The sequence below is a fragment of the Macaca fascicularis genome, chromosome 3, assembly GCF_037993035.2.
Source record: "Macaca fascicularis isolate 582-1 chromosome 3, T2T-MFA8v1.1".
NCBI classification, from domain to species: Eukaryota; Metazoa; Chordata; class Mammalia; order Primates; family Cercopithecidae; genus Macaca; species Macaca fascicularis.
The window spans coordinates 198906494-198928623 of NC_088377.1; the positions used below are offsets into that span (position 1 = coordinate 198906494).

General features: G+C 54.6%; 1 protein-coding gene across 10 annotated transcripts in view; it reads right to left on the bottom strand.

Moving 5' to 3' along the window:
* Positions 1-22130, bottom strand: part of PTPRN2 (protein tyrosine phosphatase receptor type N2) — a 1017982-nt gene that overhangs the window by 66510 nt on the left and 929342 nt on the right. For all 10 annotated transcript variants that reach the window (XM_045387364.2, XM_045387363.2, XM_045387365.2 and 7 more), the window contains 2 exons: positions 18915-19062; positions 1638-1711 (listed from right to left, as the gene is read on the bottom strand). In XM_045387364.2, the coding sequence (XP_045243299.2) occupies positions 1638-1711; positions 18915-19062 (222 nt within the window). The remainder of the gene's footprint in view (positions 1-1637; positions 1712-18914; positions 19063-22130) is intronic.

The window sequence follows — 22130 nt, forward strand, 5'->3', positions numbered from 1 at the left end:
ATTTGATGTTTTTGAATTAGAATCGATGACAGAAAAATATTACGTGCATCACATCTTATTAAGGAAGATGAATGAGGATCTTTGAAACCCAGACGGAACCAAGGTTGGGAGTCAACCTCTGCTGGAAGGAAGTGATTCCTTCTTAAGAATGAACACATAAATAGAAACCTGGGTTCAGGTGGTGTAGACCAAGTACACTAGACCAGTTCTTCACTTTGAATTCACTCTCTCAAAGCCGAACATGCTCGCTGTGTGGGCCGTGAAGTGCCGGAAAACGGGACTGGCTCAGGCATGTGGGCATCTTCCCAGTGTGCTTTATCCCACGGGTGTGCTGAGACCAGCAGAGCCGAGAGCTGAGCACAATCCACCATCCACCATCAGTGGCCACTGAGACCAGCACAGCCAAGAGCTGAGCACTGTCTGTCATCAGTGGCCGCGGCCTGCAGGCAGTGGGGCCAATAATTTCATCCAAAGCTCCCTATGGATGAGCAAAGAAACTTCAAGACACCGTAGGGTATGATTTGTGCCTCGATCACCTGCTCTGTCTCACTCAGCCCTAGAACAGTGTCGCATCCTGCAGGCACCGTGTTTGATTAAAGGCGAATGTGGAATTTTAGTGAGATGTCCTCATGCTTCCCTGAAGACCAGAATTGAGAAGAGTTGTTTAAAGGGGCAAACATGACAACCAGTGTCTGCCACAAATCCGCGTGGAGCCCCAGCCTCTCCACTGCTGGTTTAAAATGCCATCCACCAGGTCTCCAAAGCCCTGGCCCTGGACAGTGTCCCATCCCACCCCTGCCACCTGCCACCATCTGAACAGCCAGTCCAAGTGTCCCTAGCCTGTGGCTTCAGCCTTCTCCACGCTCATTTCTCTCCCTCCTCTGCTCACCGTGGAAGGGCTGCAAGCCCCCCCATTCAGCCCTGCTCCCCCCAGAGGTCATAACAGGGAAGGGGGATGCCCAGAGTTAAATAGGGTGAGAGCTGCATCCAGCATGGGCTGAGGGGAGCCCCTGGGAAGTGAAGGACCACAGGCCACAGGGACCCACACCTCATGGTGCAGGAGCTGCCGCTACACTTGTCCACGGAAACACAGGACAGCCTGATCTCCACTGCACCTGTGTCTATCCCAGGGGGAGGACCAGCCAAAAAACGGTCTCTTTCTTAAGAAACAGGGTCCCATTCGCTGGAAAAACTTCAGGAAAACGAATCTGGAATTCTGGACCTGCCTCCGTGCTACTGATCATTACAAAAAGCAGAGACTGAGGACTCATGTGCCCATGCCCAGTGAATAAACAGGAAATGAGTAGCTCCAGGAAGAGGAATGACACCCACTACGAATCTCTCCTAAAAGCCATGTCTTCTAGTCAGGCAACTGTCCAGTCGCCACTGCTGGATGTTCTACAAGTCATGGAACCCACCGCCCAGCGTGAGCCGGGACCCACACAGCTCATAAATAGCCCCACTGGTGAAGGAACAGAGGAGTGGCGGGAGTCCAGTGGGCAGAGTGGGTCCCGTGTACCACAGAGACGCTGAGCCAGGCGGGGATGCGATTTCCCCCAAGAACCTTCCCGCGTGGTTTGCCGTGTCCATGACGCCCAATGGAAAGCCCAGGGCCACTGCCCTGGCGACACACTTACGATGGGGCTGGCGTTGATGTAGTCCGAGTGGCTGTGGCTGTTCTCCGCCTTCAGTAGGACCCGGGAGTGGTCATCTGCAAGGACACAGTGCAGGGGTCAGAGGAACGTTGGCCCACCCAGCAGCATGGGACCCCCACCTGGCCTCCAGGGCCCACCATCCAGCAGCGTGGGACTCCCAACCAGCCTCCAGGACCTATAGCCCAGCAGTGTGGGACCCCTGCCCAGGCTTCAGGGCCCACCCGTGTCCTCTCCCAGGACTCTGCTCACACCCTCCTGAATGTGGTTTCTAATGTTCCTGTTCCCATCCTCCCCTCTCTTTGTGATCCTCCACGTGGGAGGCAGACGAACGGCATGTGGGGAAGTGGTACAAAGCTCCCATTCAGCAGAATGGAGATATCCTGGTGTTTTCCCCCACGTGGAGTTCACACACCAAGGTCAGGGGTTCCTCTGCAGAATTTTACACCATGTTGGCCTTTAAATCACAGACACACTTGGCAACACACAGCAGGTAAATGGAAATAGGAACGTTAAGCAATCGGCCACCTTCCAAAATAAAAAGTTTCATAGTCGATGAAGAGTTAAGTCCTCAAGATTACCGGAATTTAGTTTTAAAAGGAGAGTAAGAGATAAATACAATGCAGATAAAGAGGAAATAGAGGAGAAATGTACCAGTGGAGACTGGCATAAAAACTCGCTTGGACAGGCCGAGTAACCTGATGGCTGCTGAAGCCGGGCACAGCACGGGGGACGCTCGGCACTTGTGATGTTGTGATACACCAGCTGTCTTGGCTTTGGTTCTAGGGTAACCCCCATTCTGCTTACTGCGACTGCCCTCCTCTTTGCCCTGTTTTTAGAAACTTCGATCAGCAGAGCTCACAGAGGAGGAGAAGCTGAAAGAGCCCCTCCTGCATCTCCCACCTCCCCGGTGTGCAGCCACTTCCTTTTCTCTGCAAGGTGCTCTTTGTATTATGGGATCTTAGGGGCGTTGTTTTTCTGCCAGAAATCTCTGTGGCCAGTGGCACCTTTGCCCAAGTTTTGCTCAGGCTGGGCCTGGCAGGCTGCGTTTGGCTCACACTACCAGCCTGGGTCCTATGCCTGCCAAGGGCCAGTCAGGCATGCAGCGGTGAAGGGTGTGTGAGGAGCGTGGGGTCCGGTTACACCAGTCAGGCACACTGGGTGCTGCAGCAGGGTGGGCAGCTCCATGTGCCAGCATGGGCGCTGGCTCTCTGTGAGGCTGCGGCCAGATGAGGCAGGCTGCAAGCAGCTTCCATGGTTGACACTAAGGAACATGGTAGCTCCTGGAAGTCTGGAGATGGCAGGAACCACAGGGTCCCAAAAATGGAGTCACAGGCTTGGCTTGGGGAGCTCCCAGTTCTGGGCTCCCTTCTCAGAAGGAGAGAGCTATTCTCTCCTTCTCTTTACCCACAATGTGGCGAGCAAGGGGCATGCCTCAGCCCTGTTTGTGCCGCAGCTCTTCTAGCCCCACCATTAGACAGGTCCCGAGTTCTTGTTCTGCAACCAGGAAGAATGAGGTACGGAGACAAGTGAAGGGTGAGCGAGATGAAGAGGAGCTTCACTGAGCAATTCAACAGCTCAGTCTCCCACAGGGGGCAGCTCCTTTCTGCAGCCAGGGGGTCCTGATGAGTGTTCAGCTCCTAGCAAAGAGGAGGCTCTGGAGTGGGTAGCTCCTCTCTGCAGGCTGCTTGTCCCATTGTTTCTACAGACCTCAGCCGAGAGGAGGCCTTGGAGAGGGTAGCTCCTCTCTGTAGCTGGTCATCCCCATGTCTGCCCAGCTCCGGCTGAGCCTGAGGCATTTATGGGCCTCAGAGGGGAGGAAATACATGCTGATTGGTCCATGGGTGGCCATGGGCAGGCCTGGAAAAGGCACCATGAGTTCCCACTCTGATCCACAGGACTCGCAGCCCAGCCCCCAGCCTTCAAACCCTCCCTGGCCTGAAGGTGGTTGAAGGTGGTGCCTCATGGGGACCTACCCCCTTTTGCCCAGGAATCTCTGCCTCCTGCTGCCATTCATGGCACCCAGGCTGTTTGTGCCAAGGGGCACCTGCCGGCCAGAGCTGAGCTGCCCTTAGCCCTCCCTCAGCTTCCCTCCCATGCTTGTTGGTGCCCAAAGTCCAGAGGGGGCTGAGGTGGCAGGGGGCTGGTGTGTCAGCACTGCCCTGAGTGTGCCCACACCTGCTGAGCTGTGACAGCACCCGGGCTCGGCCCTGACTTTGCTCCAAGATCAGCATGGGTGCCAACAGCAGGGAGAATCCAGGCAGCAGGAGCAGACACTTCCTGCAAGGGCAAGGATCTTCTTCCTGGGTCCCCAAGAGTGCAGGGCTGCCTGGGTCTGCAGCTACGGTTCGGGCAGCTGCAGCTGCTCCCCGGGGTGGGGGTGGGTCCTGCCTGCTTCATGGAACAGGATGCCCAGGTCACGCCTCCCTGCTGCAGCCAGTGTGATGGTAGTGACCACTTCAGAGGGCCTGTCACTGACATCCCTGGCTGAAATCTGAGAGACAGCGTCTCAGCTCTGCTGCCGTTTGTCCCAGGGAAAACTTTTCAGTGCTGCACACAACACAGATTTCCTTCTCTTCCACCCTGGCTGGAGCCCTCGGAGGCCAGTGCTTGGAGGCCATGGGTCCCCTCTGGACCTGTTTCCCAACTCCAAACTCACCAGGCACCTCCTGCGGGCGCTGGCACCAGAAGGAAGTGGCCCCAATCATGGAGCAGTGTGGTGGTGGTGAAGCTGCACAGATTCTGCTTTTCTATGCAATTCTTTCATTTTTCTTGGAGATTTTACTTATATTTTTTAAAACAACAAATTCTAGGGCTTGGGAAACTTAGTGTTTTAACTGATTTAACTAGGAAAGTACTGTGCACTAGAGATCAATACACTCCAGGTTGGATGCCATCCTGACACCCTCCTTCAGGTAGGAATGTCAGCCTCTTTCAGGGGTGACAAGATGGGGTAAGACAAAACATCTAGAAAGAGGAGAAAAATGCGTATGTACATATGCACATGCCGTATGTAGCTGAATGCCTCAGGAATGTCGTGAAGCTACAAATCATCCCGTCAGCTTTGAACGCAGGTGTGAATGATGCAAAAATCCCAGGGACTCAATGGCTTTTAACTCCTGCACAAATTAGTTCTTGGAGAGTGAAAATTGGCAGTGGCAGGAAATTGTAATGTGAATAATCAGAAAAAAATTGGTGGACTCTGACATGTGAACACCCCACAAACACTACTCCAAACATTGATTCCAGAAGCCCAATTTCACAGTGGGGCCACACAGAACACAGCCAGAGATGAGGCTGTGGTCAGAGGTGCTGGGCTGGGTCCGGTGCTGCAGCCCACACAGAGCTTGGGAATAAAAGCAGTGCCTCTGGCTGCTTCCAGGGGCCTCCGGGCCCTGCCTCATTTTCAGCACAGCCACCGTTAGGCACTTGTGAGACCAGCAACTGGGGACCGCTCTTACGTGTCTTGAGAAGGCTTTATCAAGAGCAGGGTCACGAGGGAGCAGGGCAGGGAAGAGGCAGCGCAGCTTGGAGCCCCCAGGCTCCTGACCTGGCTTGGTCTGGTGCTTTGACGGTACCCACTGAGCCCTGAGACCAGCGGCCTGGTCTCCAGTGCGTGTGTGGGGTGGGGCACAGAGGAGGCATCAGGGCAGTGTGCTAGGAGCTCCTTCTCAGCCGAGCGGTCCCTGCCACCAGGTCCTGTGAGCAACAGGCCATGGGGAAAGTGGCCACTGCCACTGGACTCAGCAGACAAGCGCCAGCTGAATTTTCTCATTGGAAAATTAAGAAAATGCTTCCCTAGCTCGGGAGTCCTGGGGAGTTAAACATACATTCTACAAGCCTGGCCCTCTCCTCTCCGTGGCAGAGGGGGAATCTGTCTTGGGCACCCGAGCCCTGATGACAAGCAGAGGACAACCCACGGGCTTCTTGGTGGAAGATGGTTTCAGCAGAATTCATTTCCCCCAAGGTCACCCTTTAAAGATAGCACTGAGTGGAGGACCCGGCTTCCAGGGCTTCGGAGAGCTCCTACTTCCTGATCGCATACTTGATTTTGTGTCAACATGTTGCTTTTGAAATTACCAGGTAAGTCTTTTTTTTTTTTAAGAGACAGGGTCTTGCTCCATCACCCAAGCTCGAGTGCAGTGGCACAATATTGAATCACTGAAACCTCCACCTCCTGGGTTCAAGCAATTCTCCTGCCTCAGCCTCCCGAGTAGCTGGGACTACAGGCACACATCACCGCACATGGATAATTTTTAGTAGAGACAGGGTTTTGCCACGTTGGCCAGGGTGGTCTCAAACTCCTGACCTCAGGTGATCCACCTGCCTCGGCCTCCCAAAGTGCTGGGATTACAGGCATGAGCCACCACGCCTGGCCAGCAAAGTCACTGTGTTTGCAATATGGGGTCATTTGGAACTTCCGGGAAACGCCTGGAGCCATCCTAGGTGGGCCAAGGGACGCTGCGGGCTGTGGAGGAGGGCGGACTCTGACTCCCGCATGGGGTGACAACCGCTCCTCATGCGGAGAGTTCATGTGTCTGGCGAACCTCTATTTTGTGCTTCTCTTACTTCTTACGAGTTGTTTTTAGAGCCAATGGGATGATGGTATCCAGTTCCCAAGTCCCCTAAAGGGCAGTTTCCTTGACGTACAAGGCCTGGGGAGGGCCTTCATGTTCTATGAAGGGAGGCAGGTGGCCTGGGGCCTCTCAAGGCCAACCCCAGGCTGGAGATGAAGACAGGGTGGGCCCACGCGCAATCAGCCCTGGCCTGTGCTCGTGGAACTGAAGGCTGCTCCCTCCTGTTCTCAAATGAAACATCATACCTCCCTGGGGAGGCAACACAGAGCAATGGCAGGAGCCACAGGATGAGAATTCATAACAGCCTCATGTTTCCATTAAGAATGGGTGTGCTCTTCAAAACCATAGTCTGAGAATTTACTGAGAGGCCAGGAAAACGTGGGAACTCATCTAGAGTCTTCCTTCACCTGGCTCTATAACAGAGTTAACTTAACTCTATAACAGAGTTAATTTAACCCACTGTGCACATTCCTTTTCTGAACCTTTACTATGTTTATCATGTGTTAGTGCATTGTTCAACAATATTTCAGGCCGGCTGCAGTGGTTCACACCTGTAACCCCAGTACTTTGGGAGGCTGAGGCGGGTGGATCACCTGAGGTCGGGAGTTCGAGACCAGCCTGGCCAACATGGTGAAACACCGTCTCTACTAAAAATACAAAAATTAGCCAGGTGTGGTGATGGGCGGCTGTAATCCCAGCTACTTGGGAGGCTGAGGCAGGAGAACTGCTTGAACCCGGGAGGCGGAGGTTGCAGTGAGCCGAGACCATGCCATTGCACTCCAGCCTGGGCAACAAGAGTGAAACTCTGTCTCAAAAATATTTTTTTGATATTAAAAAAAAGAGTATTTCAAATTACTCAGATGTTCCATATTTTCACGGATTAGATCCTCTTCTCATCCTGGACCCAGTGGCCATCCTGGGCCATGGACAGAACGGGGACTACCTTACTGTTTTAGGCTGAAGAAACTAAGGCTCAGAAGGATGGAACGACTCATGTGGCCATGGCCTCGCAGGGTTTGACTCCCAGCCCCACTGCTTGCCAGCAGGCGATCTTGGGTAAACTGTTCAGTGTTCAGAGAATGCAGGATAACACACAACTCACAGGACTGTTGTGATAAATGGCACACAGCAAGCAATGAGGAGCAAGGTTGAGATGACGGTGGACACACACCCAAACGGGTAGGTCAGCCAAGCTGGCAAAGTGTGTTCTTGCTGCCCTGTGGTGGCAGAACATATGGAGCGATTTTCATAGGTGCCAACAGAAGAGACACATCCCACAGTTTCTTCTTGAGTATTACTAGGGCAAAGAGCCTTGGAAGATGGCCAAGCTAAGCATGTTAGAGGACGCAGTGGTGTAGCCATTAATCATGATCTAGAACCTCCTGTGCCCCGCCCCCCGCGACTGCATCCAAGGAAAGTGTGTGGAAGACTCCTCTGCCTGGAACATCGTCTTGCTACACGGATCTCTGAGGATGGCATTCCCCCAGGCCCCCTGGCTTGTTGTCCACACTCAGGAAGCTGCTCTGCAGGGCCAAGAATCTGCCTCCCACCAGCACACAGGCTCCATGGTGCTGCTGTTTGGAGAATGCGTGAGGCCATCTGTGAAGCCACTGCTGAGTCCTGGAACTCAGCAATGGGGTTCCTTCCTCCCAGGGGCCTGACAGAACTCAGCAATGGGGTTCCTTCCTCCCAAGGGCCTCATGGAACTTGGCAATGTGGTTCCTTCCTCCCAGGGGCCTCACATGTTCTCTTGGGCTCTCCAACTGCCTCTGCTCTCTGTGAAGGTTTGGGCTCAGTCATTTATGCTGGCGGGAGACCGTCTTCTTCACGTTGATGGTGCGGCCTGTGGAGAGGTTGAGCCAGCATCTTCCTCCTAGAGGGTCTGAGTCCTGACTCTTCAGTGGACAACATGTTCCAGGATGTGCTCTGCAGCTGGCACCAGCACCCACAAGCTCCTGCTCCGAGTTCATGGTGTCCATCGAGGTCTGAGGGCTGCAAAGGCACATCCTGGGGCTGCTGTCCGTCAGCAAGGGCCATCAATGCTGCTTAGGGGGTCCCAGCTGGTCACACACAGAAAGGACTTTGAACTTGTCAGAGTTGAGGCAAAGGAATAAATGATCAGACCACGTTTGTTTCAATACTCTGAGAAGCTACGTGGGCTTGATTCTTCGCAGACCTGGGCACTGGAAGACCAGCAACAGTGAGATGACGGAACACATTCTGAAGGGGCAAGTTCTCTTCCTCCCACACACTCCCATCCTTAGTCAGCAGGCAGACATTCTGCTTCCAATTATGCCTTCAGGAAACGCTCAGCTCAAGCTATAAAGATCATCTAACATTTAGGTAAGTCAACTGAGTGTCATTCAGGGGCTTCCGCAGCTCAGCATACAATGGTGCATCTGGGCAGACTGGGACGGGCTGGGGCTGATATCCAGAAAGCCCTGCCACATCCAGAGAGGGTCATGAAAACGAGACCTATCCCAGCCACCGCTCAGGAGGCACGCCGCCCACCACTGAGCTGAAAAACTGAGCGTGAGGCTGGTGGCTGACTTCCAAACTGGACGCATCAAAAGCAGGTCCCAGAGGAGCAACAGTGGCCCCAAATGGCATGGTCATGAGGCTGGTTTTGTGTCTCATGTCTTAAATGGTTTCAATGGCATCCCCCACAGATCTTTCAGAAAGCTGCCCCCCAATGGGACTGGAGGCGTGTTGGGCAGGTGACCTGGAGCAGGTGGACTAGAAGGAGCCTCAAGTCCCGGGGGATTCCCATACCTGAAGCAATTTTAATCCACACTAGTCTCATGGTGGGCATCTGTGTAGAAGGAACTCCCCAGGCAGGGCTGTGTGGGGGCAGGATGCAGCTGGAACGGATGCCAAAGGTATGTGGGTTGCCGTGGCCGGACAGCGCCCACCCAGTCACTGAGCTGACTTGGAGGCACCAGGTCCCAGGGTGGAGCTGCATACCCTCCCCCAAAAAGACACACTGGAGTCCCAGCCCTGGGAACATGACCTTATTTGGAAATAGGGTCTTTACAGAGGTAAGCGAGCGGAGGTCATTTGGGCGGCCCTAATGCAATGTGACTGGTGTGCTGTTAGGAAGGAGGAATCTGCACACCCACACGTGGAGGGAGAGCGCCTGTGTGAAGACGAAGACAGCCGCCGTCGTGCTGGGGAGCGAGGCCTCCAGAGAAGCCAGCCCTGCTGACAACCTGCCCTCCACTTCTGGCCTCTGGAACAGGAGACAGCTCGCTTTGGCCCCTTACACCGCCCATCCCTGGCGCTCTGTCCCTGCAGCCCTCCAGGCCCAGAGCACCTGGAGGGACCTGGGTTTGGCTTCTCGTGCCCTGAGCAGCACCTAGTGCCTGCACAGAGAATGCGCCCCCTGGAGCCAGCCTGCAGTCGTGGAGTGTGGGCAACCCAGAGACCAGCTCCAGACACAGCACACGTGGCTGTGTGCGCTGGTGGCGACTTTCTCACAGGAACAAGAACAGTTTTCCGAAACAGGGGCACAGGTATCAGACAGGCAGGGCCACGCCGACTGCACGGCTCCACCGAGAGGCGGTCCATCAACAGTGATGATGAAACGCGTCTGTGCGAGCAGCCAGAGACACAAACGGCTGGGGGGCGCCTCCAAGGAGCTGAGACTGCGAGCAGGGGGCAGCTCACACACCTTATCACCAGGACACCGGATATCACCAGAAGAACAGCTCTGGCTTGTGGCTGTGCTGCCTGAGATTAACGCGTTTTGTGGATCGGGGGCAGAAGCTGCACCTGTGACTGACGGTCTTGGGGTCACCAGGGGAGCCGCAGATGGCAGTGACCTCTGCCCCCACAGCACGGGGCGCAGGGCAGACTGTACCAAGCAGGCGCGTCTGCAAAAGTAAGCGAGGAAATTTGACGGGAAACCTGCGCATTAGCTTCCTAGAGGCGCAACTGATGGGCAGGTGTGGAAAATGCCCAAACAGCTCACAGGAACGACTTACTTTCGCGGCACAGGAGGGGTCGTGGTCAAAAGGGCACCCACAGAGACGCTGGGGTGAAGCAGGGAAACCGGGTGGGCGCGGCTCCGGCCCGGGCAGGGCCCCCCACACCCCACAGCAGCTGAAGGCCCCGCCTCCCGGCCCGGGTCTGCGGCTCGGGGAAGACACAGCAGCTCCGGAGGGTTGATCTCACTGACAAGGAGAGTCCCGGAGAAGGGGCCGGGGTGTCTCCGGCCTGGGTGGCCGAGGGAGGAGGCAGGGAGAGCCCTGCGGCTGAACGACCCAGAGGGACAGGCCCAGCCCCGCTTCCAATCCCGTCAGCGGCAGAACGTCGGTGGTTCCTTCAGCCCTGAAGTGCTCCACACACAGGTCTAGGGCGCTGACCTAGATTTTCTGGGCTAGAGAAAATCTAGGTTCAGCCCTGAAGAAAATCTTCCTTCAGCCCTGAAGCGCTCCACACACAGGTCTAGGGCGCTGACCTAGATTTTCTGGGCTAGAGAAAATCTAGGTTCAGCCCTGAAGAAAATCTTCCTTCAGCCCTGAAGCGCTCCACACACAGGTCTAGGGCGCTGACCTAGATTAGAGGCGATTTTCTGGGCTAAGCAGCGACGGCGCCAGGTGACTCCGCTTGTCCTCCGTGTCCACTGGAAGGTCGGCGGGTGACTGGTTCCCAACGCTGAACTTCTCCCAGAAACAAAACCGGAAGTGACGGTCTCTGGGACGTTACGGCAGAGATGGCTGCGCGGAGCCACAGGCCCAGGCGGGTCTGGCGGGCCCCACGTCGCGCAGCCTCAGCGCGGGCGCCTCCTGCGGCCGGAAGCCGGGGACTTCCGCAAACCTCCGGCCTCAGTCAACGCGAACGCGTCACCTCAGGCCCCGGCGCTCAGAGTCCAGAGTGGAGCGGGCTCCTCGCTGAGCCGCAGGGCGAGCCCGTCTCGTGCCTTTTCCCGCGGGAGGCCGCCGCGGTCCTTCCCCGGTTCTTCAGCCAGCACCGCGGGCCGGGCGGCCCGCATCCTCCACCCCTCGCCGCCTCCGTCTCCCACACGCGGGGACCTCTCCCGACACTGGCCTGCCTGGAACATGCCAGAATCGTCTCCCTAACCAGCGGCCATTGACGAGCAAACCTGCATCCGCGGCAGCCTGAACTGCCGCTTGTCAAGTAGTCCTTGAGTCTCGGACCGCAGGGGTCCCGAGGGCATCCCCGGCCGCTGTCCTGCGGCCCCCACACAATGTGCTGGGACTCGGGGTTTCTCCCCAAGAGCAAACCTCGGCGCCGCTATCCAGACTCCTCGAGCCCCTTACAGGCCCCATGGTCAGGGGCAACCCTGCCTGTCACAACTGTGACCCTAACTGTGAGCTCACACGGCGGCCTCCACATTCTTGCTGGTGGAAGACCACAAGCAACCGGATGCCTTTGAAAGCCTCGTTCTGCAGCAGAACTACTCAACGGGCCAATCAGAATACAGGGAACCATGAAAGAGGTGGGAGGAGGAAAAAGGAGGATGGAGAGGAGGGAGAAGGCAGGTGAGGAAGAGGAAGACAGGGGAGGAGGGAAGATGGGGAGGGGGGACGGAGAGGAGGGAGGACAGGGGAGGAGGACGAGGAGGAGGGAGAGGACAGGGGAGGAAGAGGAGGAGGGGGGAGGAGGGGAGATGGGGGAAGAGGGGAGATGGGGAGGAGGGGGATAGGGAGGAGGTGGGAGGTGGGACGGGGGAGGAGGAGGACAGGGAAGGAGGACGATGGAGAGGAGGGGGAAGATGGGAGGAGGGGAGGCAGGGAAGGAGGAAGACAGGAGGGGGGAACATGGGGAGGAGGATGACACGGGAGGAGGAGGGACGGGGAGGAGGACAGGGGAGGAGGGCAGACGGGAGGAGGAGCACAGAGGAAGAGGGGGAGGATGGGAGAAGGGGGAGGAGGGGAGGACAGGGGAGGGGGAGGACAGGGGAGGAGGTAGGACAGTGGAGGAGGATGGGGAGGAGAAAGACGGGAGGAGGGGGAGGACGAGGAGGAGGGGGAGGACAGGGGAGGAAGGGGAGGGTGGGAGGAGGGGGAAGATGGGACAAGGGGGAGGACGGAGAGGACATGGACGGGGAGGAGGTAGGATGGGGAGGACAGTGGGGGAAGAGGAGGTCGGGAGGAGGGCAAGGACAGGGGAGGAGGGGGAGCACAGTGGAGGAGGAGGACAGGGGAGGAGGGTAGGCCAGGGTGGGGCTCAGGGCTGAGGCAGCGTTTGAAGTCTGTGGCCTGTGGCAAGGCTGCAGAACAGGCTGGTCATGTTCCTACAGTATCGTGGAGACCTGAACACTCCAGGTTCTTGGGAAACAGGGGTTCTGGAAGGGGGAGTTCTGGAAGTGGGCAGGTGAGCTTCTCGTGCGTTTGCAGAGTTCCCTACAGACTCCCACATGGACAGTCTGTGATTGTTTGGAACGGGAAGGTGGTCACTAAAAGAACAGATTTATTAGGAACCATTCATATCAGGAAAAAAAGTCAGGGGCAGCTGTTTCAAAATTAAACAGACAAAACAGACACAAAACCCAGAATGCAATGATGAATCTTGACTGCATCCTGGTGGAAAAAACAAAACAGACAACAGAAAACAGACTCTGTTGTAGAGAAAAGGGTGGGAGTCCCTGGGAGTGTGTAATAGTGACACCCCTGTGGGCTGAGCTGTGCCCTGACGCCCCTGCGTGGACACCCCGACCCCCAGGAACATGGAGTGTTGCCATGTTTGGAGACAGGGCCTCCAGAGAGGCGAGCAAGTGATGGTGAGGTCCTGAGGGGGGGCCTAGTGCAGTGGGTCTGCTGTCCTTAAACAAAGGGGACCCTTGGTCACAGATAGCACCTGCAAGCCCCAGGGAGGGCCTCGGACACGGCCAGCCCTGCCACACCTGGACCGCAGCCTCCGGCCTCCAGGACTGTGAGGAAATGCAATTCTGTGGTTTCAGCTGCTCATCTGCTGTCTCCAAAGCCTGGGCAGATGGGCACAGCTGGGTGTTAGAGGGCACTGAGGGGTTTTCGTTAATTTTCTTAGTTATAATGGGGCTGTTGCTACCTAGAAGGCCCTTGTGTTTAGGACCTGCAGGCAGGCTAAAGTATGTGGACGTCATGATGCCTGATACTTACTTGAAGTCATCCAGCCAGAAAATAAATGAAGTGCTCTCAGGTCTCGCGAATACGGCCAACACCGGGGGGCTGGCAGGGGTGGGTGGTAGGTGTGCAGGTGACACCAAGCTACCCCTTCCACTTGAGTGTTTAAAACTCTTGTAATAAAAAGTGAGGGAGGAAGTCATGCTAAGCCAGCCACACCTCTGCTCTGGAGAGAGTCCTGTAGGAGCGGTGTTCGTGGGTTGCGGCTGGGTCTGGGCTGGGGCCGTGTGGGCTGCACCCTCCTGGGAGCTGCTGACTTTGGGCTCCTTAACCTCCTTCAGCCCCAGCTCTGTCCCTGTGTGAATCTCAGGGCTGTTTCGAGGATGAAAAGGAGGTGTTTAGCCCCGTGCCTTGCGTGCAAATGTCTGATGAGCTTTTGCCAATGTGCTCGGGGCCTGGGGATGGCTGGGGTGATCCCATCGCATGGCCAGGCCGTGGAACAATCTCAGCCCCGGAACCAGCGCCTGGAAAGTCCCGCGGTGGATTCGTGTTGCGGGGGAGGATTGGCTCAGCGCTGGTCCTGCGGACTGTGTTTTTATCAATGACTTGACGACGTGAAAAACATGTTTATAAAACGAGCAGATGGCGCCGAGCGGAGAGGGAGGTGACGCGGTGACTCAGGAACCACAAGCTCTGGAGGCTGAATAAGAATCGGTTACAGGAGATGAACACAAGGCTCGATTCTCCTGTTAAACTTGACGGTCACCAACGGGGGGTGGGGGGCAGGGGGTGCGCGAGGCCCTCGGCTTCACCGAAGACCTTAAGGAAAGACTCTGGATGTTAGTGGGCTCGGCCTCAGGATCAGCCAGCACTGAGATGTGCACCTGGCAGGATGAATGTAACTTATGGTGGATAAAGGGGGAGGCCTGATCCAGGAAGAAGCACACTGGGACCTGGGGCCCCTCTGGAGGGTGGATCTTCCAGGTCACAGGGAAACAGCACGCCCAGGAGAGGGTAAGCCTGGCCGCTGGCATCCTGAAGGCCAGGCTCGCCCCACACTCTGCGACACCCTCCCCGCACGAAGATTCTGTAAGTGGAATCGGAAGGAGGATGTGAGAAGGACAGCCAGCCATGCCACACCAGGCCAGACATCTTACGAACCTATCGGTTCAGCTTTAAGAAAGAGAGTAAAGAGGATCTAAAATCTGAACTTTGAGCAGCTGAACTGTGTGGAATGTCAGTGCGGCTCCTAACTGACAACCCGCCAGCACTGTTTCTTGGCACCAGAGGTCCTGAAATGCTCACAGAAGGTGCACTTGCAGTTCTAGTTCAGAGATGATGCTTTTAGACAATCTTTCCCTTCGAGAAGTAGCCTAATGAGAAGGACTCCGTAGATCTCTTCCCTAAAAAAGAATCTGCAGTCTCTGGTAGAACAGCTGCCCAGAACAGCTTCTGCCTGTGAGGTAGCAAAGAAAAAGGCCCACACCGAATTTGCTGGGATATTTTCTTTTCAGTACCAACAAACTGACAGCCCTCCCAAATCCTAGGGGCAGAGTCGGCTGGCGCTGAGATCAAAAGGGGTGGAGGGAAGGCAGCCAGGTTGGGAGTCTCTCTCCTGCAACTTTCTTGGCGAGGTGACATATATGCTCAGAACCTTTTTCTATGGAAGGAAAAAGAAAACCCTGGCTTAATCATCAAAGTTAGGAGAATCACCCATGTATTGATCTTTAAAAGCAAATCATGATAATTTTCGGTCACTCAGAAGAAACCAAGGCAAAATATTCCTCTTAGGGGACTCTGCTTAGAGTTTTGGGAGAGAAAAAAAAAAAAAAACTAAACCAAAGGTTTATTTAGAAAGAAATTGTTTTCTGAGTATTCTAAGGAAAGCTATGCTTAGCCAAAGTGCTTCAGCCCTTGTACATGTTTCAAATACTTCTGCAGGAGTTTGTAATGGACGTAGATTTTCTCAACACACACACACAATCTCAGGTGAGCCCACGACAGCCTATGAGGCTGGTACTGCGGAGTCTGGGCTTCAGCTCCAATGGGCCAGGCTCTAAACCCCGAAGTTCTTGTCTGCCAAGTAAGGGGGTTTATTGTGAGGACCAGAGACGGCACATTCACAGGCATGGGGGACACTGGCTCACCATGTCCTGGCGATGCCACGGTTAGGACGACGCTCACGCAGCTGCAGCGCAGGGCCAGCGTGGTGACCCTGACTCCTGGGAATGGTGACGCTGTAAGGCAAGGGCCTGGGAGATGCTCACAGCCGCGCCTCTGGCTGTGAGGCGGCTATGATCCTCCAGCAGCAATGCCCTCAGAAGCCGGGAGATGTGAACCCCACATGACTCTCCTCACTGTCTTCCTGTCCCTGGGCCTTCAGCTCTTCGTTGTCTCTGTCTTCTCTCTCTGCATTGTTTCTGTCTTGTTTCTCTCTCTCTCTCTCGTTATTACAACATAGAGGCAAAAATACTTTTTTGTTTAGGATATGGCACCAAAATAGTATCATATCCCCATTCTTAATTTGAAATGCAGACAAGTGAAATGCTGCATAATTCTTTTTTAAGCATTCAAATAACAGAAAATGCATATTAAGTTCTTTAAACTTCCGAGATAATACAACTAGACCTAGCATGCTGCCAGCCAAGCATCTCATAGTGTGGGTTTCCTTCTCCTTTGGGGGCTCATTCGGAGGCTCATGCTCAAGGTGCATCCAGGAAGTCAGGCGACCGTGTCCATCTCCTGGGTGGAAGAATGACCCGGGGAAGTGCTCCATGGGGAAGACAAGGCAGGAGAGAAGGGAGGAGTGGTCCCAAGGACCCCTTCAATAGACCTGGGAGTGCCCAGTGAGCGTGAGGAAAGGACACGGTGGGAGTGCCAGGTGCAGAGGGAGGACTCCATCCCAAAGGTTCCATCCCGAACGGAGGACAGTGTGCCCGAGTACTCGGATTTGCTTCCATCCCCGCACAGAGGATAGTGTGCGCCCAGCATGTGGACTCGCTTCCATGGCGACACGGAGGACAGCGTGGAGCCCAGCTCGAGCGCCACCCACCTGCCATGACAGTGCAGCACGGGCCTTTCCAAGCCACAGAGCCATGGGGAAGCTGGTCCTCCTGGACCGTGTGTGGCTGTTTTGGAGCCAGTTGTGTCCCGTGCAGAGTGCAGCGGCCGCAGGTGAGGCAGGAGCGAAGACGAAGGAGGCGGCCATCTCTCCGGGGCCTGGCAACAGGGAGAGCTTTAGCCAAGCCACTGTCCCCCTGAGGACAAGATCTCCTTCCTAAAGGCAAGACGGCCAGGAGTATGGAGAAGAAAGTAGGGAATACAAGTTTGCTCAGAATAAACCCATGTGTTCATGAAAATATTTCTATCTAGAGTTCTCCCAGGAGATGAACTTGCCCTTCTCTGTCTTCCCTGGTGGCCTCTCAATCCTGAAGGGCAGCGCTGTGTCTTCACATCCTGGCACATGGGTCAGGAGAACCCTGGGAGGAGGTGCAAGTGGCTTCCTTCTGGCTCCAGCGTGAGTCTCAGGAGGGAGGTGCTTCCCCCCCTTCACCCGTGACCTGGCTCAAAGTGGGCAGGGCCATCCTGATCCCCACAAGAACATCAGGCACCCATCCACGTGTGGCTGCCCTGTTGGCGCTGGCTGCTACCTTGAGAGGTTGCCTGTGTCCCATCTGAGCATGGACCACTTCACCATCACTAGGTCCCTCGCCCCCAAAGCCCCATCCACACTGCACAGACAGAGCCCAGGTGGCTGCAGGGCACACGGGAGGAAAACCCCATCGCCAGGTCGTTTCTGCCATGCTCTGGGCTGTCTCTGAGGAGGGTGTGCTGTCAGACTAATATTTACCATGAAACACCTCACAATCCAAGTAAACGACCAGACACACAGAGACATGTAATGCACGCTTACTGCATGGCTGTTTACCATGAACCATGTCACCACTCAGGACTCAGCAGGACACCCCCTCACCGCCACCCTCACTTGCCCTACCACACCGGCTTCGCTCCCCACCCTCTCCTCCCCCAGGCTGCTCCTCTCTGAGGACAGTGGCCAGGCCCCCCTTGGTCCATCGTGAGTCCCAGAGCCTGTCAATAGCCCCCGACACACAGTAGGTGCTTAGTAAATATCTGTTAGTTGGCTGATGGGATGTATTGTATTTTGCTTTTCTTCTAAATATAAACTTTATAAATCACAACAGCTTCTGTTTTTAGATCTCTTTAGGGTTAAAACCCTCAGACCTCATAGAAAGTGGTCTGAACACTAAATGGGTAGCAAGAAGCGTGCACCCACATGGGTGAATGGGATTTTACACAGGTCTGCAATGCCCCAGGTTAGTTTCTGAAGGAAAACAAGATTCCAGCTTCTCTCTGTTCTGACCGGTAACACTTCCTGTGGGCTGGAAGGAGTGGAAGGGCAGCGCCTCTCCCTGGCGTGCACTGGGGCTGCCCTGGGGGGCTGTGCTTCTGGGCACAAGGCCAGGCGGTATCTCAGGGACACCAGTCTGGTCCCTTGACTGGCTCTGAAGGGCTGAGGCAGGGACACAGTGACAGAGAGACGGCCTCGGCCACAGGGGACACTGGTCCCGCCTGCTGCTGTGATGCTGAAAGTGAGTGTGGCCGAGTGGTGCTCTCGAAGTATGAGCTGACGGAGCCCCCTCTGTCACATCAGAGATATGGGTGAGGGCCTTGTCTTAGGGTCCTCAGGAGAGTAACCAAGGAACTCTACCCATACTGTCATTTATCATTCATATCATTCATGAATCAACATTGTGAGTATCTACTTCCCTCCGAAACTCTGGTCAGGAACACATCTAGCACCCCCTTCCTCCCAGCGGGTGGGTTTATAACCAAGCAAAGTGCGGAACCTCCCTTGGAACCTGCTGTACACACAGAGGGTGAGTGAGGTGGACGCCAGCGCCGGGCGGCCCTCTCCCTCCTCATCCCGTAAGCAACTTAGTGCCTCCTGCGCTGCGGGAACACGGGATGGTGTCTCCTCCGCTCCACTCGAGTCACTTGGAGAACTGCTGGCTTACGTTTCCATTTTCTGGCAATGATCCCTAGCTAGGTAGTAGGTGCTCAGTAATGTTTGTGGAAATGGTTGTAAAGTTAAAGACGCTGTAAAAGCGACCACTGTTCATCCTGTGCCTCCGGTGTGCTGGTGCTACGCTAACGACTCCATCTAATCCTTACAGCAGCAATATTTCAAGGACAACAGCATGACCCCAATTACAGATGTGACGTGGAGGCTCCAAGAGGTTCAGGAACATGTCTCAAGTCACACGGCGACAGAGAACAATAGAGCTGATGCCCACTGGGGTGCAGATGTCCCCAAGCCCGTGCTGGAGGAAAGGAAGACACTGGGTCCTTGTTGGTTGGGCTGGGGATGGCACTGCAGAGGGGAGATTCCCATGAGGGCCTTCCCAGAGTGGGCAGGTCTGCTGTAGAGGAGGGGGTGCCGGGAAGGAGGAGGGGAGGACTGTCCAGACCCTGAGGACGGGGCTGTTTCCCTGGCCTGTACTCTGGCCTCCCGCCCCTGGGGCTGGTATGTACAGGTCAGCATGGCCAGTTTCCCCCTCCTGTCACCCTGGCCTCCCGCCCCCGGAGCTGGTACGTACAGGTCAGCACGGCCAGGGAGCGGTTCTTGGGCACATTCTCCTCCTTCTGGGCCACAAGTGAGCTGTTGGGCTCCGCCTGGTAGGCACACAGCGCCTCCCACTCCTTCTCCAGCCGGTTCTTGTTCTTCAGGTGGTCCTCCATGTAGGACTGAAAGTGAAACACAGGGTCAGGAGTGCTCCTGAGTGGGGAGCCCAGACTGGCAGATGCACAAAAGGCAGCAGAGGCCTTCGCACATGCCGCGTGGGCTGTGCCCACCATGCTCACAAGCCTGGGCCGTGCCTGCAATGCGCATAGGCCTGGGCTGTGGTGTGACGTCATTTAATTAGAAGCTCTCGTTTCCTCCAACATGTGCTATGGTGCACAATGCATATAACACCATGCGACTGTTAAGTGAATATGCGCATTGTTATTACACAGATTTTACACGTGTAAATATAACCTCGGGTGTTAGGTATGTGTTTGGGGATCAGTTTACCACTGAGATGACAACAATTATCATATCCTTTAATTACAGGGACAGGGAGCTTGGACCAAGCTCTTGCTGGGGCCATCCCACGTTCCCATTTCTGCTTGCATAGAAGTCATTTTTCTTAAAACCAACACAATTTTCTGAACCCACCGGGTGTGATGCAGTTCAGAGACCCGGCTGCTTTGATCCATGCAAAATGCGGAACAGCTTCTAGCATGAAACAAACACAAATGGATGGAAGCAAATATTTTGACCCTTGGCTGTTCCAATCTTAATTTTTCTGGTGTTTGTCAGTGAGCATTACTATGAGCAGACGAGGAAACAAAGGCCTTCTGAAAATCACCCTCCACAAAGACCCCTGTGCCGCCAGCACAGCCCGCTCGCTTCTCATTCGTCTGTATGGTTGGGAACTGGCCCTGATTTTAAGGAAAAGCATTTCAAAGGACCAAACCCAGCTGCACTATGGCACCCCAGGAAGTGACAGCCTCATCTGCTGTCACTCTGCTTGCGCATTTGCAAGGTGCCGCGTGTCATGTGTAGACATAGGTTCCAAGTGTGTCCACACAAGAAAATAAAGCATGTGCGTGCACACATCATCCTTTGCTGCAAAGCAGCCGCGCACTCCACTGTCAGGCCCGGGGCTTCAAGCCCTTCTCACCTTCCACCCACCCCCTGACATCCCCTTCGATTGATCCAAGGAGCTGGGATGGTCCCTCCCTGCCCACTGGGCCGGTTCCAGGAGATAGGCGGAGAAAGAGACACGCAGGGAGGGAGGGCTGGACACAGCGAGGCGGGAATCTCAGCTCACTGTGCCGTCTAGTGGAAGTTTTGATCACAGCCAACCTGAACCCATGCAGCAAACACACACCCTGCCGTGCTGGCCCGGCTCACACGGGAGCAGGTGCATCGGGCACGTGTGCTGTTTAGCACGACTCCCCTGCATCCGGGTGGGCGTGGTGGTGGGGGACAATTGCCTGGCTCAGGGTGGGCACTCTGAGGCCGCCTGTTAGGAGGTCCCAGGTTGTCACTGTCGCCCCCACCATGGCCCTGCTTGAGCTGGTTGCGAAGGGCAGAGGGACTCCAGTGTCGATGAGAAGACGCACCGACTGCCCGCTTCATGCAGCGAACGCTTTTCCCACGCCGCGCCTTGAGCCTTGGGAGCACACCCGTGCCAGGAACAGAAACATCAGGGCGGCTCTGAGCCAAAGCGAACGAGTTCGTCCACTCCCATCACCAGCCCCAACACCCAGGAAGCCTTGGGGTTTCTTGTGCATGGAAGAAGCACCCCATAGAGATGTCTCGAGTTACGAAATTAGGCAAAATTCTAACGGCTCAATCTAGGAAATGTGAACTACACATTCTTTCTTTTGAGACAATCATGATGGAACATCAAATTCATATTTTTATAACAAAGTTACCCTAATAGGAAAAACATTCTTGGATGATATAATATTTAAGTTTTGTGCAAATACTGACCAGCTCATCCAGCCCAAGTCTGGTGTGTGGGGGAACCTGGGAGGTGGATAGTTATGGTGAAAGAATAGTCCCAGTCTGTTTCTGTAGCTACTTTCCTCAAGGTGGGCTTATGTAGAGTTCTACAAATAGGTAGGCATAAAATGTTCCTGGCAAAATGATGCTGGGTCCTAGCTTTTCTTTGGAAAATGCTCTTTTCATAAAATCCATCACAAACAAATGGGCTTCCTTCAATAAAACATAATGGGTTCTAAAATGATGAACCCTAGCAGGTTTAATCCAATGGAAAATATTGTCTGCAAAAGAGGCATTGGATATTATCTTAATTCCTATAAAGTGCAGCTGTTTAAATTCTCACATTTATCTTAACTTGGGAAGCAAAATTATACTCTTAAGTTCTCTTGAATTTCTAAATTGATGGCAAAAATACAAACTGAGCCTGCGTGGCGCAAGGTTGGGTGGTAGGAGGGAGGAAGAGGTAGATACTGGCGTGATTTTTTTTTCACAGAGCATAAAGTCATCTGCAGAGGCACTTGACTCTATTAACACTGAGATAAAGCTGACACTTCTCTGCACACGCCACTCCAGTGGGCTGTTTGTCCCATTCTGCTCATTTCAATTTGATCTGTTCTGTATTCGTCTATCAATATTTTTTAGGAAACATCCTTTGTGATATTAAACTGATGAAATATCCCCCAACCGCATCTTAGGAGTCTTTTTCCTCTTTCGTGGCTTGTAGATAAGATGCTTTTCATCTGTGAGTCTGTGGGGAAGCTAGGCCTTCATGGCAAAGTAATGTTTTAAACAATGAAAGCAAAACCAAAGGTACCACGGGAGCTTAGTACAGATGCTCCCCTACTTACGATGGGTTATGGCCCAAGGGTTTCTGAAGTTGAAAGTACGTTGAGGCCGGGCTCGGTAGCTCACGCCTATAATCCCAGCACTTTGGGAGGCTGAGGTGGGTGGATCACCTGAGGCCAGGAGTTTGAGACCAGCCTGGCCAACATGGTGAAACCTTGTCTCTACTAAAAATACAAAAATTAGCTGGGCATGGTGGTGGGCACCTCTAAGCCCAGCTACTTGGGAGGCTGAGGCAGGAGAATCGCTTGAACCTGGGAAGCGGACATTGCAGTGAGCTCACACCATGGCACTCCAGCCTGGGTGACAAGAGTGAAACTCCGTCTCAAAAAAAAAAAAAAAAAATGTGCATTGAACACAGGTAACCTACTGAGTGTCACAGCTGAGCCTAGCCTGCCTTACACATGCTCAGAAT